The 16,282-nt window shown below is 37.7% G+C and overlaps 2 protein-coding genes across 5 annotated transcripts in view; one reads left to right on the forward strand and one right to left on the reverse strand.

Annotated features, from left to right (window-relative positions):
* Nucleotides 1-1,191, forward strand: part of SESN1 (sestrin 1) — a 125,028-nt gene extending 123,837 nt beyond the window's left edge. For both annotated transcript variants that reach the window (XM_021008213.2, XM_021008214.1), the window contains exon 10: nucleotides 21-1,191. In XM_021008213.2, the coding sequence (XP_020863872.1) occupies nucleotides 21-107 (87 nt within the window). In that variant the 3' untranslated portion in view covers nucleotides 108-1,191. The remainder of the gene's footprint in view (nucleotides 1-20) is intronic.
* The window catches only part of ARMC2 (armadillo repeat containing 2), a 172,890-nt gene continuing 157,528 nt past the window's right edge, over nucleotides 921-16,282 (reverse strand). For 2 of the 3 annotated variants that reach the window (XM_021008212.2, XM_021008211.2), the window contains exons 16-18: nucleotides 15,542-15,674; nucleotides 14,545-14,705; nucleotides 3,719-4,695 (exon numbers count right to left, since the gene is read on the reverse strand). In XM_021008212.2, coding sequence (XP_020863871.1) covers nucleotides 4,538-4,695; nucleotides 14,545-14,705; nucleotides 15,542-15,674 — 452 coding nt within the window. In that variant the 3' untranslated portion in view covers nucleotides 3,719-4,537. Of the gene's footprint in view, nucleotides 1,880-3,718; nucleotides 4,696-14,544; nucleotides 14,706-15,541; nucleotides 15,675-16,282 lie in introns of those variants that run through there. The other variant, XM_021008208.2, reaches the window with a different exon arrangement.

The raw sequence follows: 16,282 nt of genomic DNA on the forward strand, positions 1-16,282 counted from the left end.
GGTATTTCTTTCATATTCAGGTTCATGTTAATTTGCTTCTTATAGAAGCTCGGATGCAAGCTGAACTACTTTATGCTCTGAGAGCCATTACCCGCTATATGACCTGATGTCTTTACTCAGTTCAAAAAGTTGATGGAATGATCAGAAGATGGTGTCTACAAGGGAGGGAGGAATGGAGCCCCAGGACCAATGGTAGATCCAGCATTCACACCTCCATTGTGCCATGATTCCTTTAGTTTCTGCTCTTTTACTGTGGGAAAACCAGTGTGGGCACCAGTGGGAGTGCTTGGCTCCTCCTTCCAGGTTAGAGCTGTGAAAAAGGGCTGCGGTTCACAGGCTTCTGCTTTATTACAGTTTAAGAAGCTGTGTAACTCTCCAAATCCCATTGCTTTTTTGATAAATAAGATAACCAGAGTTGGAGCATGCAACATTGGGACTTGGATAATGACTAAAGCTTAGTGATGCATAAGGAATTTTAGAAGATTTTGGTGCTGCTCTTCCTGTCGGTAGAAAGAATTGGACTGGCTGCCCCAGTTAAGCTATTAGAAATACAGTGAACACTGCTACTATCTGAGCCTCTGTAATTTGTGTGGTTTAAAACAAAACTTGCATATGTGTTAATTTTGAATTTAAAATTGAAAAACCTAGACAAGCCTCACATCTCAATAATGTCTGTTTTGAAAGTTAACAGTTAATTTTCTTCACTGTAGTTTGCTTTTGAAAATACTATATAGGACAGGTTTTATTTTAAACATTTAGTTACTGTATGACACCAGTTGTTCTGGCCTTCCTTAGAAGATTGAGTCCTTCACAGTGCAATCTTCAGGAAAGTGCATAAGCTACAAGCACTGCTGACAGCCACGTGACGTGTTTCCTTGGGTAGTTTGTGATGCTGGCAGGCAGGCAGTCATTGTGCTGGAGTTTTGTTTCTAGCATCAAGACTGAGCAGTTCTAGGGGTGTTACACCCATAGCCCCCATGTTGAGAGTGGTACAGCTACTTAGATAACAAAGCTGTAAAACATGTTGTAGTATGGTAAAACAGATTTCATTTACAAAAAAAGAAAAGCTAACTTTGAAATGCAAATTGGTTTGGAAAATGTATTGAGAACTTTGTATTATGGAAGCGTGAATTGCTTTTAAGTTTGTCAGTATTATTGGTCTTTTTAAATAAAGGATAATTTTTTTCTCCATTTTTATTTCACTTTATTCATTTGTTCAACAGAAATATATTAAATGCCCACGGTGTGCCTGAGCACTTTGCTAGGGAAAGATATGAAGTTAAGACACAGTCCCTGCTCTCTTGGAGCTTACAGTCTAATACCAAGACAAGGCACAGACACATAACTTGTTATACATAATATTACGTAAGTGCATCAACCAGTTGCAAAACAAAGTGCTCCATAAGTCTAAAGGGAATGAATGTGGATTTTAAAGGATGGGCAGGAATGCAGGAGGTAAAAAACAGTGGAGGGCCAGGAAAGTGGAGTCCATCTGAGCTGGTGCCATATTGAGGACCATGAATGAATGCCAGGCAAAGGAGTTTGAGAGCTGCTTGGTAGACAAGGAGCACTGACTTTCATTTTTCACATTTCATTTCCTTAAAACCATTGTTTTGAGTCTTTCAATATTCATACGGTAAACAAGATTACTATTTCAGTGGTACTGTGCACACCTCCACTAAACAGCCAGTTGCAGATGAATTTTTCCTCTCTGATAGTAGTAAACCAGGCCCAGAATAAAAAGCTGCAGCCATTCTAGTGAAATCAAGAGATATGCACACCTTTATGATGATGTCAAAATTCTTTCTTTGGAAATTATTCTTGGGTTGTCCGAAATGAACCTTCACGTGCAATGTTATTTTAAAGGTTAAAAATAAAACTGTTAGGAATAAAAATAAAGCCAACATCAATCAGATCTGTACAACAGAGTTCAAATTCAGGTCTACTATAGCCCTCCATCAAGAAACAACTATTTCACATTCAGAGAGTGCCCATGTAGGACTGCAGTATATATAGTTTGGGGCCGACGCCCATGTCCTCAGTAGAGCTTACAGGAAAATACAATGATGACACAAAAATGTAAAAAAAAAAGCTATACAGGTACATTATCAGAGAATTAGGTTTTAAGATTTAAGTGTAGAGATCATCCTTTCACATTTATCAGCAGAAAGATCCCGTTTGTTTCCAAGTAAGCCCATTTTCAGTAGGTCCTGCCCATTTAACCTTCCTTAAATTGGCTACTGCAAGTAAAATATCTGTGGTAGGAGAAACTAGCTAGTTTGTTTCACCCGTTTTTATATTCCCTGCCTCGTGTTCCTAACCCCCCCCCCAAAAAAAAATTACCAGTGAAGACAAAGAACCTTTTTGGACCTAAACTTGTGCAACAAAAGAACATGAGGCTGAAAGATGGAGGGTTAACTGCTATAACCTTTGTTCACTTTGTTTTAAACAATTTACTTGAAAGTTTGATTTAACATCTGAATTTCTCTATCTTACCATTAATCTTAAACATGTATTCATTACCTGAACAGTGTATGCAATATGAAATTTTTTTAAAAAACTGTCACAGGTGCTTCCTGTACACAGTAATAGTTTTCCCCAAACTAAACACAGCATTTCTAATGTTACTGTAATCTAATAGTCATCAGACAAAAGTGGGGAAGGGAAAACCAGCTTTCAACCCTAGAGAATATTCTGTACACAGGAAGTTTTTCCTTCCAACGTAATGATGGGAAGACCATTTCTAAGGTTTTTCAGGAAAAGATAAGAAAAATCTCTTAATTTTCCATTTGTCGTAAGGCCAAAGCCAGGTGAGTGACTAAGTTAAACTTTTCAGCGTAAAGGGCAGTGATTGCTTTCCTGCATCATCATGGTTCTTGTCAAAGTTTGCCTACACATGGCACAAGGGAAAAGGGTCAATGGAGGGTGAAAACTGACTCCACACTTGGGGGTTTTTTTCTTACTTTGTTTCTCAAGCTGGGCCCAACACTCATATGAATTTAATGGCTTTTCCCTTGAGATTTATGAACCTAGGAAGATACCCTTAGCAGTAAAATAATAAAAATGTAAGAATATAAAGTCTTACCACTTGGAAAAAAAATGTATGAAAATTGTATGCCATTTTAATCGTTTTCCTTTGTTAAGGGAGGCTTCCTCATGTGAAGACTTTGGCCTTTGGAGTATTTTAGAAGGGACAAACTCAAACTCTGGTCAAAACCTGATACCTATGTTACACTGAGTAGAAAGTCATAGAGCTGGAGGGATCTTAAAAATAAGTTAGTCTAACCTCCACCTACCATACACACACATTCTTTTTTAAAAACATGATGAAACTAAGACCAAAGGGTAACATGACTTATGCATCGTCACCCGGATTATTGGTAGAGCCATGGCTGCCTCCTTAGGTTAGGCACAGTCAAAATATACTTCCATTAATTTAACTTCAAACATAATAAGACCAATATACTTCCAAAAGTCTTCATAGTCCCTCTCCACACACCACAAAAGGCTAGTCAGTCAGTCCATGGGATCCAGGTCTGGTATCTTATCTATCTAGAAGAACTTTGGGGCTTGGGTTCCTTCTAATAGGCCTCATGTTCCAGTTTTGTCTGGGAGAGAACGTCCCGTGCAAACCTGAGTGTGTCAACCAGGCCAATGCTCTGGTGATTTGTTGGCAACAGGTGGAATTGTGGATGAAATGATAAAGCTAGAATCAAACTTCATTTTCTAAATAGTTTAATAAAAGTGACTCCCTCTTTCTAGGACCTTTTGGTGACTAGTGTTTATTTTAAAGAGAGAAAAATATTTGTCTTGGTTCTTCTGTTTTTAGCATTTAGCCAAAGAGAAAAGCCCCTACTTCGCACCAAGTGCATGTGAATAAACAAAGTAACCAAAAGGAAAGGCAGTTGGCTTTGTTCAACTAGTGCTATTAGGGATATTTAGTGATTTGGACAGGGCAGTAGGAAACCAAAGCCTCCTTTTGTTATGGATCTTGTTTTAACCCTAACATGATCCCACCCCACCTTCCCCTTCCCCCCAAAAAGCCACTGTATCAGAAAAGGAATTCACGGCAGATAAAAGTGTGAATTAGCTAACTTGTTCTTTTTAAAATGTACTGCTGTTTTAGTACTACATTCAGATTTAAAGGGTTTCATCGACAATGCATATCTCGTTTAGTAATGAACAAATTAAACTGTCAAGAATTTAGATTCCAGAATATGTGCTATAGAAAAAGGCTGAAACTATTAAATCTTTAATAGAAGAGAGAATCATTTCATTAGAAAAATAATGAAAGTAGTTTATCTTAAATTTCTTAGAGTAGAAAGTTGAACAGTTTACATTCATTTTTTGTAATATATCGATTACAGCGGGAACTACTCGCTCCATTTAAGTCTACTCTCTAAAAAGCAGTACCTGATGATAAATGAATTGTTCAATATTTATTAATGAAAAAGTGTCTGAATTTATTACTTTTTATGAAAAGACCTGACTTGAATTCATCTTTATATTGTTAATCACCTACCAGACTTTTACCATATTAAAAAGAAGGAAGAGTTAGAGGTTCAAGGAAGGTGTGATGGCTCTGAAAACGTTTAAGAAGTTGCTGTGCCACAGGTTTGAATTCTGTTTCCCAATAAAGTTTGTGATAGTCTCTTAAGTCTCTGTCAAAACTATAATCCAATGCTAGTTCTTCATCTGCAAACAGAAAAAAAAAAGTAGCAGCCATGACAAGTTCATGTCGAATTATTACTTACTTTGGGAATCTAAAACAATCATATGTTGCTGTTGTTCAGGTTTTCATGTTTGGAGCTAAAAATGAAGAACTGACAATCCCTTTCTTCTCCCACCTGCTTCTGACTTTTACTTGTTAAGGCAAAAAGCTCCAGGCAAAAAGGAGACTTAGAGGGCATCAATGCACATGACTCACTTACCAAATCACATAATAATGAGAGCTGCTGATATTGGTACAGGCTAAGGTTTATAAAGCACTTTGGATACATGATCTTATTCAATCCTCACGACTCAACCAGTTAGATAACTTAAATACGTGCATTATTAGCGAAGGAAAGGGCAAACCACTCCAGTATCTTTGCCAAGAAAACCCCAAACGGGGTGATGAAGAATTGACTTGACTGAGAAACAACTTACCAATCATTAATGTGCATCGTTATCTTGAGCTACTAGATGCATTATTATCCTGAACTAAACGATGAGCAAAGAGTCTCAAAGGAGGTAAGTGACTTGGTGATACAACCAGGGCAGGTATCTCCTGACTAACAAATCCGGCATGCATTCTACACTACCATACTCTTCTTACATTTCCTCAATAAAGAATACTGTACCTTTACAGACAGAGAATCCCTCAGGAGAAACAGCTCAAATTTGACTGAATTCTCTAAAACCAAACCTTTCCTAGGTTGTACCTAATAAGGCTTCAACACAAAAGATAGAAGGCTTCTACTCTACACTGAGTGAAATTCTGGGGTGTGACTGCAATAAAATCTAATCCACATATATAGAAAAATAATCACTTCTGAAGTGCCAATGTATACCTTTGCTAACTTAATCCAAGATCAAGGAATGCTGAAAGCTTAAAACACTCCAGTAGTAATGAAAAGATAAATGTGATTACTCACACAAGGTATCTGAAACATTTCTCTGCCTACTCTCTAGACTGGCATTTCTACCTGCTTAAATGAAGCCTTTCTCCATTTTTGAAGACTTGAGAAAAATGCTTTAAATTTTTTTAAAATTTTCATTTCCTGGGGGAGTGACTTGAAATCAATATAATAAACTTTACTGATATAAGCTAGGTAGCTCAGTGGATAGAGCTCTGGGCCTGGAGTCAGGAAGACCTGAGTTCCAATTCGGCCTCAGACACATTAGCTGTTTGACTGGGCAAATCACTTAACTGTTTGCCTCAGTTTCTTCATCTGTAAAATGAGCTGGAGAAGGAAATGGCAAACCACACCATATCTTTGCCAAGAAAATTCCGTGGACAGTATAGTCCATAGGGTCACAAAGAATCAAAAAACAACTGAACAACAATAAAGTAGGCTGAATAGGAATTCAGTCTTAATGAAAGGTCTGTAATTCCTTTTGTCCTCCCTTCTGCTCATCTAAATCTTACCTCTCCTTCTTTGGGATCCTTCCTCTGGCCAACATTAATCGCTTTCTCCTTTGAATTCCTATTGCACCAATTTCCTGTTTAAGACCTTAAATGCCCTTTAATCGTCACATATATTAGTTTTATCTCTTCTTTCCTGGAGGATATGACTGGCCATCTGTCTGTCCACACCACATCACATCACTTTAAAAATTAAAAAAAAAAAACAGACAGCCCCAGCTTTCATGATTTGTCTTCTAAAGTATATGTGTTTAAAAGTATATGGGTTTAAAAGTCAAAATGCATTTTCTCATAGAAATAACACTAAAAATAGTGCTTAGACTTTCTTGGCCAGCTCATTTAACAATTTACTTCAAGTAACATTTCTATGGGAAAATGCATTCAGACTCTAATTTGGAGTGTCAGTGATACATGCCCCCACCTCCACCTTTCAATTCCAGATTAACTAAAGTGGGGTGGGAGTTGGGGTGGGGTGGAAACAGAGAATGGAAGGAAGAGATGTGGTTGGTTACTTTGGGGAATGAGGGTAAGGAGCTATAAGATCAGGGTCTCCTGCCAGTGTAAATCCTTGGGGACACTTCGGCCTGGATTGAAGAGTCATCCACCTTAGATTTCACAAGACAAAGCAATTTCAAATATTCCTAAGGACTTTGGAGAGTTGATTTTTCATTTAACCAAAGGCAACAAGAAACATCACTTGTTCTTCTTGCCCTGAAATGCTCAAGACGAGAAAAAATAAACAGACCGCTATTAAGATCATTAGAATTTTAAACACTGACATCCAGTGGATATATAGACTGCTAGATTTTTGTTGTTGTTCAGTCATGTCCAACTCTGTGATCCCATGGACCACATGGTCCATGGGGTTTTCTTGGCAAAGATAATGGAGTGGCTTGCCATTTCCTTCATCAGTGAAAGAAACTAAAACTTTGTTGACTATTCAGATCGCTCACTCTGGCTTTCTTTAAAAACATTATTAGAATATGAAGTATGCAGCCAGTATTAAATGACATTAAAAAAATCTCTAAAAATGACTACAGTGCTCAGCATTCTCTTCAGAATCAGCTCTCTTACATGTAATCAGGTCTTCAATGGGTTAGAGTCCAAGGCAAAGTAAATGCCAAATTTGAAGAAAAGTTAAAGACCAGAAGACAATGGTCTAATCTGACATATCTGAATAAGCCCTCAACTCTGAAAAATGGGAAATGGAAACATGTAAAGACATTCTACCACGATTTCTAAGATAAATTTAGCCAACGCAAAAATAGTAGTTACAATAAGGAAGCTGAAACAGCCTAGAAGCCATCTCGGCAAATAGACTGGCAGGCAGACTGATACCTAATCTCCTTGTCAAGCAGGGAGACATGATAAAAAAAAAAAGGGTCACACCAATCTGGAATAGAAATTATGTAAAACATCATGAAAGAGGATTAAGGGTTACAAGCAGCATCACCTCATAAAACAGAGGAAAGAACTTGAATAAAAAAGGAGCCTACAGAGAGACTGATGTGAGATCCACCTAAACCAGATTATCCTGCAAGCATTTACAGATGAAATCAGGACCAAAAAAAATGTGAAATTAAACAGGATTGCCAGTTTTTCCATATATTTCTCCCTCTTCTCCACCATTCTACATCTCAAAATCATAAACATGTCATTCCTTATTCTCTCCTCTGCTAATCTCTGACAAAAAAAAAGCCAGCCCTTCTCCTTGTCAAGGTCAAGTGCCCTACTAGTGCCCCCGATCTCCCTATCCCTTCTGGCAACTTTTCTCTTCAATCATTACACTCACCCATCCACCATCTTTACTATCACTGTTTCTACTGACTCCTTTCCCATTGCCAACAAAAATATCTAAAATTCTTCCATCTTCAATAAAGCTATCCCTTTATATTATCCTTCTGTATATTCTCCTTTTCAGTGCCAAATTCCATGGAAAAATCTTCTATATTCACTGGCTCTACCCTCTCACACCTTGTTCAGTTCTTTTAGTTTAGGTTTGCTTTTTTTTTTTTAAATTTCTTTGTATTCTGAACTGAAACACCAAATAAAATGAGCACTCAATATATAGGAGAATGCTAGATGTGAAACAGCAAATCTGTATTTTGGAGAGTGTGCTTTACTTTTTAAGCAATCGATAAATTTATAATTTCAAAGCTTCCCTGTTTATCTGTGATTCCTGATTGCTTCTGGCTTTCCTTCTCGTCTTTTTTTTTCTTTTCTAAGCGACAGAGGAAAAAATCCTATCCCTATTCTCCCTCTTCGTATGGCCTCTCTTCCCTTCTCCCCAACTGAAAAGAAAAAAGAAAAACAACCCCCCAGAAATATGCATGGCCAAGCACAGAAATATATGGCTCACTCTGCATCTTGAGTCTGTCTCCCTATTAGGGATGAGTGGCATGCTCCATCATCAGTTCTCTGGAATCATGATTGCTCATTACATCAATACAAGTTCTTAAGTCTTGAAAAGTTGTTTGTCTTTATAATGTTGATGTTATTTTTATAAATTGTTCTCCAGGTTCTGCCCACTTTACTAGGCATCAGATCACGTCATTCTTCCTAGGATTCTCTGAAACCATCCCCTTCATCATTTGTTATAGTGTAATATTCTATTCTCTCATGTACCATAATTTAGCCATTACCCAACTACTAAGACACCTTCATTTCCAATTCTTTGCCAGTACAAAAAGGTTATATTTTTGTAATTATGGATCCTTTTTCCCTTTCTTCAATCTTGCTGGGGCATAAGCCTAGTAATCATAGTATTTCTGGGTTAAAGAGCATGCATAGTATGGTTATTTGGGGGCAAACTGTTTTCCAGAATGGCTGGACCAATTCACAGCTCTAACAACAATGCATCAATGTGCTTGTTTTCTGGCAGACTCTCCAACTCTTGTCAATTTTCTTTTTTCTCAGCTTTGCCAATCTGATGAGTATAAGGTGGAATCTCAGAGTTGTTTTAATTGGCATTTCTTTATTAGTGATTTGAAGCACTTTTCATAAGTTCGTTGATGGCTTGGGTTCTTCTTTCTTTGCAAATTACCTGTTCATATCCTTTGACCAATTATCAGTTGTGGAATTACCCTTGTTCTTGTAAATTTGAATCCATTGCCTACATATCTGGAAATTAGACTTTTATCAGGGTAAATTGCTTCAATGACTTTCCCTCAATTAACTGTTTCCTTTCTAATTTTAAGTTTTAAAATTTTAGGTAATCAAAACTGTCCATTTTATCTTTTGTAGTTCTCTAAATTCTTCTCTATATTCCTTGTTTGATTATGAATTCTTCCTTTATCAATAGACCTATAAGATTTCCTTATTCCTTACTTTCTAATTGGTTTATGAAATGACTTTTTAATCTCTAAGTCATGATTCATTTGGAGCTTATCTTGGTATATGATATGAGATGATAGCCTATACCTAATTTCTTCCAGATGGCTTTCCAGTTTTCTCTACAATGGAGGTCCATTTGCTTCTGTATCTTGAGTAATCTATTCACTTTACAACCTCTCTATATCCTACTCACTTCTCAACTCCTTGCAACTTCTCAACCCCTTTCTCTCTGCAAAGGTAACAAATGTTCCCTTAATTGCCAAAGGCAATAGTCTTTTCTCAGTCATCTTTTCTGACCCTTCTGCAGCACTGGACACAACCTCTCCCTCCTCCTGGATCCTCTTTTCTTCATGGTCTTGGTGACATCAATCTTCTTAGTTCACCTGCTACCTGGCTGGCTGTTCCTTCTTAATTCTCCTGGACAGATCATCATCAATGCCCAACCCCTATCTTCAGGTGTTCCTTGGATGTCCATCCTGAGCCCTCTTCCTCTGCATTCTTTCTCATGGCAATTTAACCAATTCTCAAGCAGACAGCACCCAGAACTATATATAAAGCCCTTGTTTCTCCCTTGAACTCCAGTCTCACATCACCTGATTAGATATTTCCAAACAGCTGTTCTATAAGCATATCGCAGGGGCAGGTAGGTGGCTCAGTGGATAGAGTGTCAGGCCTGAAGTCAGAAAGACTCATCTTCCTGAGTTCAAATCTGGCCACAATAACTTACTAGTTGTGTGACCCTGGGCAAGCCACTTAATCCCACCTGACTCAGTTTCCTCATGTATAAAATGAACTGGAGAAGGAAATAACAAACCACTTCAGGATCTTTGCCAAGAAAGCCCCAAATGGGGTCATGAAGAATTGGCCATGAATGAAAAACAACTTACCAAAAAAAAGCAACTGACTAAAAAACATCACACTCAACATGTACAAACTGGGACTTATTACTTCCCCCTTCCTCAACCCACTTGTTTCCCCAATTTCCCCACGTCAATCAAAGACCAGGAGGTCAAATACTAAAGATGAAGCTTAAATATTTTGGTCACATAATGAAAAGACAGGACTCACTGGAAAAGACCCTGATGTTGGAAAAGGTGGAAGGCAAAAGGAAAAGGGAATGACAGAGGATGAGATGGATAGATAATGTCATGACAGCAATTAACATGAACTTGGACAGGCTTCAAGAGATAGTGGAGGATAAAAGGGCCTTGCGTGCTATGGTCTATGGAGTCACAGAGTCAGACTGAACAACAACACCAAAGGTACCATCTTCCTTCTAGTCACAAAGATCACAACAGTCATTCTCAATTCCTCTTTCCATTGTTCTACCAAATCTTATCAGTTACCCAATCTCACCAAGTCTATGTCCACATCTCTTGCACCTATCCTCTTTTCTCTACTAGCACTACCACCAGCCAAGAAAGGCCCTCATTCATCACCTCTAGCCCACACAACTGAAATAGCCTCCTATTCCAATTCTCAAGAAACACAAGATTTAGAAGTAGAAAGGACCCCTCTCAGCCATCTAGTCCAATCCCCACTATAATATACCTGACAAATGATCATCCAGCCTCTTCCTGAAGCTCTCCATTGAGAGAAAATGCAAGGTAGCTTGTTCTACTCTGGGACAGCTCTAATTGTTATGGAGTTTTACTGACATCAAGGCTAAATTTCCTCTTTGCAATGTTCACTTATTGCTTCTGGTTCTGTCTTCTGGAACCAAATAGAATAAGTCCGATCCCTCTTCCACACAACAGCACTTCAGAATATTTGAATAAGAGCCTTATGTCACCTCTACATGTTCTCTTCTACATGCTAAGCGTCCCCAGTTCCTTCAGCTCAAGGCCCATCACCACCTTGGTTGCTCTCTTCTGGATCCTTATGATCCCATCGATTTCCTTCCTACTTGTGGTACCCAGAACTAAGCACAATGCTTCTGTTGTGATCTGTCCAGGGCAGAGTACAGAGGGACTGTTGCCTCTTTATTCCTGGAAGCCATGCTTCTCTTAATGCAGTCCAAGGTGGTGTTCACTTGTTTGGCCGCCATGTTATAAAGTTGATTCAAATTGAAGGTGCAGTCCATTAAAACCCCCAGATCTTTTTCAAACAAGACTGTTGTCTAACCATGCCTCATCTATCATTTCCTTACGAAGCTGATTTCTGAATCCAAGTGTAAGACTATATTTATCCCTATTGAATGTGATATTTTTAAATTCAGGCCAATGCTCTAGCCTGTTAAGATATTTTTGGGTCCTGTCATCTCCTCTCCAATCTGACATCCACAAAGCTGCCAAACTGATATTACCAAAAGCAGAAGTATGACTGTGCCACTCACGCTCAAGAAACTCCAGAGGCTTCCACTGCCTTTAGTAATAAAATACAAGTTCTTTGGTGCGGCGTTAAAAGCCCTAAACAATCTGGTTCTAGCCTACTTTTCCAGGATTTTTATGCATTACTCCTTTTCACAAGCTATATTCCAGCCAAACTGGCCTTGCAAATAACAATTCATTTCTGGTCTTCCTGCCCATGCCTGGAATGTACTCCTCACTTCCACTTCTGAGAATTCCTACATCCCTTAAAGGCTCAGATCGGGTGTCACACACATTATTGGAGGCCTCTCCTGCTCCACGCAGTTTAGTACAGGCGGACTCCCCTCCTGATATTATTTTATATTTACTTTGTGTATATTTTATATTTATTTTTCCCTACAGTAGAATGTAAGCTCCTTGAAGTCAGGGCTATTTATTTGCTGAATAAAACAAGGAATAAATATTAGACAAGCTGATTTCATTCTAGTTCAAAATAAGAAAATAGAAAAATGGAACAGACTAGACAGGAAGTATCAGAAACAACTGAATTCAATAACCCAGTGTACCATAATAAACCACAAACATAAATTACCTGGGGATTCTTACCTTCTTGGAAAGAATTACTGGGAGAGCTGAAAAGTAGTCTAATAGAAATTAGGTTTAGACCAATATCTTATATGATATGCCACAATAAACTGAAAATGGAATAGTGAGCTGAATATTAAATATTATTAAATACAAATATCTTAAAATATTAAGTATAAATATATTAAACATTAAAGGTATTTTTAAAATAGAGTATAACCAAATCAGGTACCTTTTCACATCTATGGCTTAGGGGGTAAAAACCAAAGGACAGAGTCAGTTTTTCAAAATATAATAGAAAAATTTTGATTTCATGAGACTGAAAAACTTGCACATGCAAAATTAATGAAAGTGGAATAAAAAGTGATATAATAGGAGGAAAATTTTTTGTGATAAATATTTCTAAGATTCTGATATGTCTAAGATTCAAGATATGAAGGCAGGCAACTAATAAATACATAAGACCAAAGGCCATTCCTCAAAAGTGATGAAAAAGATATGAAAAAGCATTTCTCAACATCAAAATTGCAAGCTATTAACAACTATATGAAACAGGGCTCCAAATAACTAATAATGATAATCAAAACAATTCTTAAAATTTCACCTCACATCCAGCAAATTGGCAAAGACAAAAAAAAAAAGAAATCTAGAAATTGACAGTATTGGAAGGTTTTTGGAAAGAGGTACACTAATTCACTTTTGGTGGAGTTGTGAATAGGCAAAACCATTCTGGAAGGCAATCTGAAATTATATAAATAACGTAACTAAAATATCCACACCTTTTGACCCAAAGGTTCTCCTGTTAGGCATATGCCCGAAGGAGATGACTGATTAAAAAAAAAGGGGTGGGGGGAAGCGGGATCTTGTAGACACCAAAATATTTTACAGCAGCACTTTTTGTCTAGTAAAGAACAAGAAACAAAAGTGCTGCTTTAAGTGTTTTGGTGACTACAAATGTCTAGAAACCAGAGATACAAATACAAAAGTGAGAACGTCCCTGCCCCTCAAGAGCTGACATTCTGATAGCTGGAGACAACACATTCAGGAGAATGGTGGTCAGGAAAGGGAGTTTTGGTTTGATGAAGCACAGAGATGGCGACTGGAGCCACAGTATAGTTAAAATTCCAGTAGCAATGGCAGTATTCATTTGATTACTGTCTACAATGCTTTTCGAAAAGCAGAAGGCAGGGTTTGGGGGAGATGGATGGAAAGGGAGATAGCAAGAATTCTAGATTGGTCCTGATGTCCTAATTAATGGTTGAATGGGATGTAAAGCCCTAAGTGTAAGGAGATAGGGGAAATCCTCTGAGAATTGCAAGAGTTTAAAACTTATCTTGATATATTTTTCCTGGATGTAGCAAGCTTAATACTGATCTTACAAATGTGATTTTCCAAATCAATTCCAGTTTTCAGTCTATTTTGTCAAAAGTACATAACTTCTCCATTAATATACATATTACCCCAAAGAAGTAATATAAAGCACCTAGATCAAAAAAAATCAAACCATAGATACATACATAGATGGATAAGATACAAAAATATAGTTTATACTTTAAATGTGGTGAAAAAATTATTTAAGAAGGTAGAAATGTTCCTTAAATAAATACAAAACCTTGTGAAAAAACTAGCGTACCATTTCTCTAACACAAAACTACAAATACAGTCTACTAAGAACGAAAGTAAAAGCATAACTGGATGAAGACACCATGGTATTACAAAATTAAGTTTATAATCTTTGGCTAACTACTTCAGACAAGTGTTATAACAACACCTACAAAGAAATATAAACAAGGGGTATTGACTAGAAACTACATGATCTGAATTATATGGATTGAGTCCCCAACTCTGCGACTAACTGTTTGGCTTTAGAAAAATTACTTAACCTCAAGGGACTTCAAGAAGAATTTTCTCATCTATCAAATAGATGTAACAATTATCTGTCCTAGATACCTCAGAGCTGTGCAGATCAAACGAAATAATGTTGTGAAACCACTTTGAAAACTATACAATGCTATATAAATGCAAATTTATGGCAGTACTTTTGCTGTTTCAAATGTCCTTTCCTTCTCACAGAAATACATCTGCACATCTTCCACCCCTCATCTCATATACCAGAGTGTATATAAAAAATGACCACCTTTCAGCATGGGTACACAGGAACTTTGGGCTCATTCACTGTAAAATCCTTACCTAAAAATGATGACAATAAGACTAAGAGTGCATTCGTGTCCTCATCTCCAAAACACGAGGAAGGATTCGGGACATTTTCACTGTAATTCCATAATGTTTTACAAACCAAGCAGGCCAGCTGCCAATCGGTAGGGCCAAAGTCTCTTAAACAATCCACCAACCTGTTTTGGTAAAGAAACAGGAGTCAATTCAGTTCCATTCAACAACAATGTGCCACATGCTGAGTATGCTGAAAGGCTGAAGGGGAGATTAAAAAAAAAGATCAAAACTGACACACAGACCGTACCCTCTACATCTGGGAACTTGAGCTATAAAGATGGCGGGGAAGAGGGAGGGATAAACTACACAGAGTGATTGGGGCAGCAGCCACTTGGAAATTCTGCATTTTTAAAAAGTGGTCATATTTACCTTTTGATTCTATTTTAAACATATACTTCACATTGCATTTAATCATGTTCTATTGAATAATTAATTCATTTCTAAAATTATTATCTTTGTCGATGAGCAATCCCTTCCTCTGGAGGTTTTGAAAGAGTAAATGCAACAACAGTTCTGGGGGCCCTTTCATGTGCGAGTGACTGATACCAAACTAATGCGTACCCTTCCCCACACCCACTCTCTACGCCAAAGGGCTCCCCAAGAGGACCTGGGCTATTGGGCACTGGACCCTGAAGCTTGACTTTGACTGATCTTCATTCGGGCTCCCTTCAATGTACTCAGCAAACTGACACCAACACACCACACCACACATACAGACTTTTACCATCACTTTACTGCTTCACATACATACTCTTTCTTCGTGTTCCCACCAAGGCATGAGACCTGAGAAAATAATTAACAGCACTTCCTCATGTAGAAATTGGGGCCTCTCGACCTGGAATTAATCTCTTTACTTAAAAATGACAGAAATTGCCACTGTCCCCTACATGCAAAGTCCTCTGGATCTTAAAGACATTTAAAACATTCAATATGTTTTGAACTGTGTCTTTTAACTCACTTTTTAATTCCGCCCCCTTCTTTTAGGATTACACGCTTGTCTTTGTCGACAGTGAGGTTTAGGAGAACTCCACAGGCAGAAAAGCAAACATCTTGGTGCTTAGCATCCAGCAATGCAATCATAAATTTGTAGACTGAACAGGAAAAATAAAGGGTAGAGCAAAGAGAAGAAAAACATAACAGTGAAATCTTAAGAGGATGCACAGTCTCATTTGGTCAAAAAGGAGAGTGGGAAGGAGAAATGCCTTGCTTAGAGTCCACGATGGAGCAAAACACAGAACCTAAGCCTACTGACTTAGGACATTTTTCATAAGGCATTACTAGGGCATAATAAAAGTAATTAATAATAATAATAACAAAAACAAAGGCCACTTACATTTGCATAGCACATTATGGTATTACACACTTTTTATACATGGTCTTCTAAAGGTATACTTGCAGGTGGACAGATGGTATGGATTAGTAGAAACAACACTGAACTTGGTATCAGCAAGTAGAAAAGGAGAGACTGAAGATAAATGAACGAGGGGGAAATAACATAAGAGGGCAATCTGTTAAAGAGGACTGGATGGTATGGAATCACTTGTGCATATAGAGGGGTTGGGTTAGCTTTGGTAAGGAGAAGGGCCACCTCTTCATGTGAGACAGGAGTAAAGAAGATAATGGGCAGAAAGCATCTGAGTGATGTAAGAAAAGGGATCTTTTGATGAATAGCCTTAATTTTTTCAGTAAAATATGAGGT

This window comes from Phascolarctos cinereus, unplaced genomic scaffold (assembly GCF_003287225.1).
Source record: "Phascolarctos cinereus isolate Bilbo 61053 unplaced genomic scaffold, phaCin_HiC Scaffold_5;HRSCAF=322, whole genome shotgun sequence".
Classification (NCBI taxonomy): Eukaryota; Metazoa; Chordata; class Mammalia; order Diprotodontia; family Phascolarctidae; genus Phascolarctos; species Phascolarctos cinereus.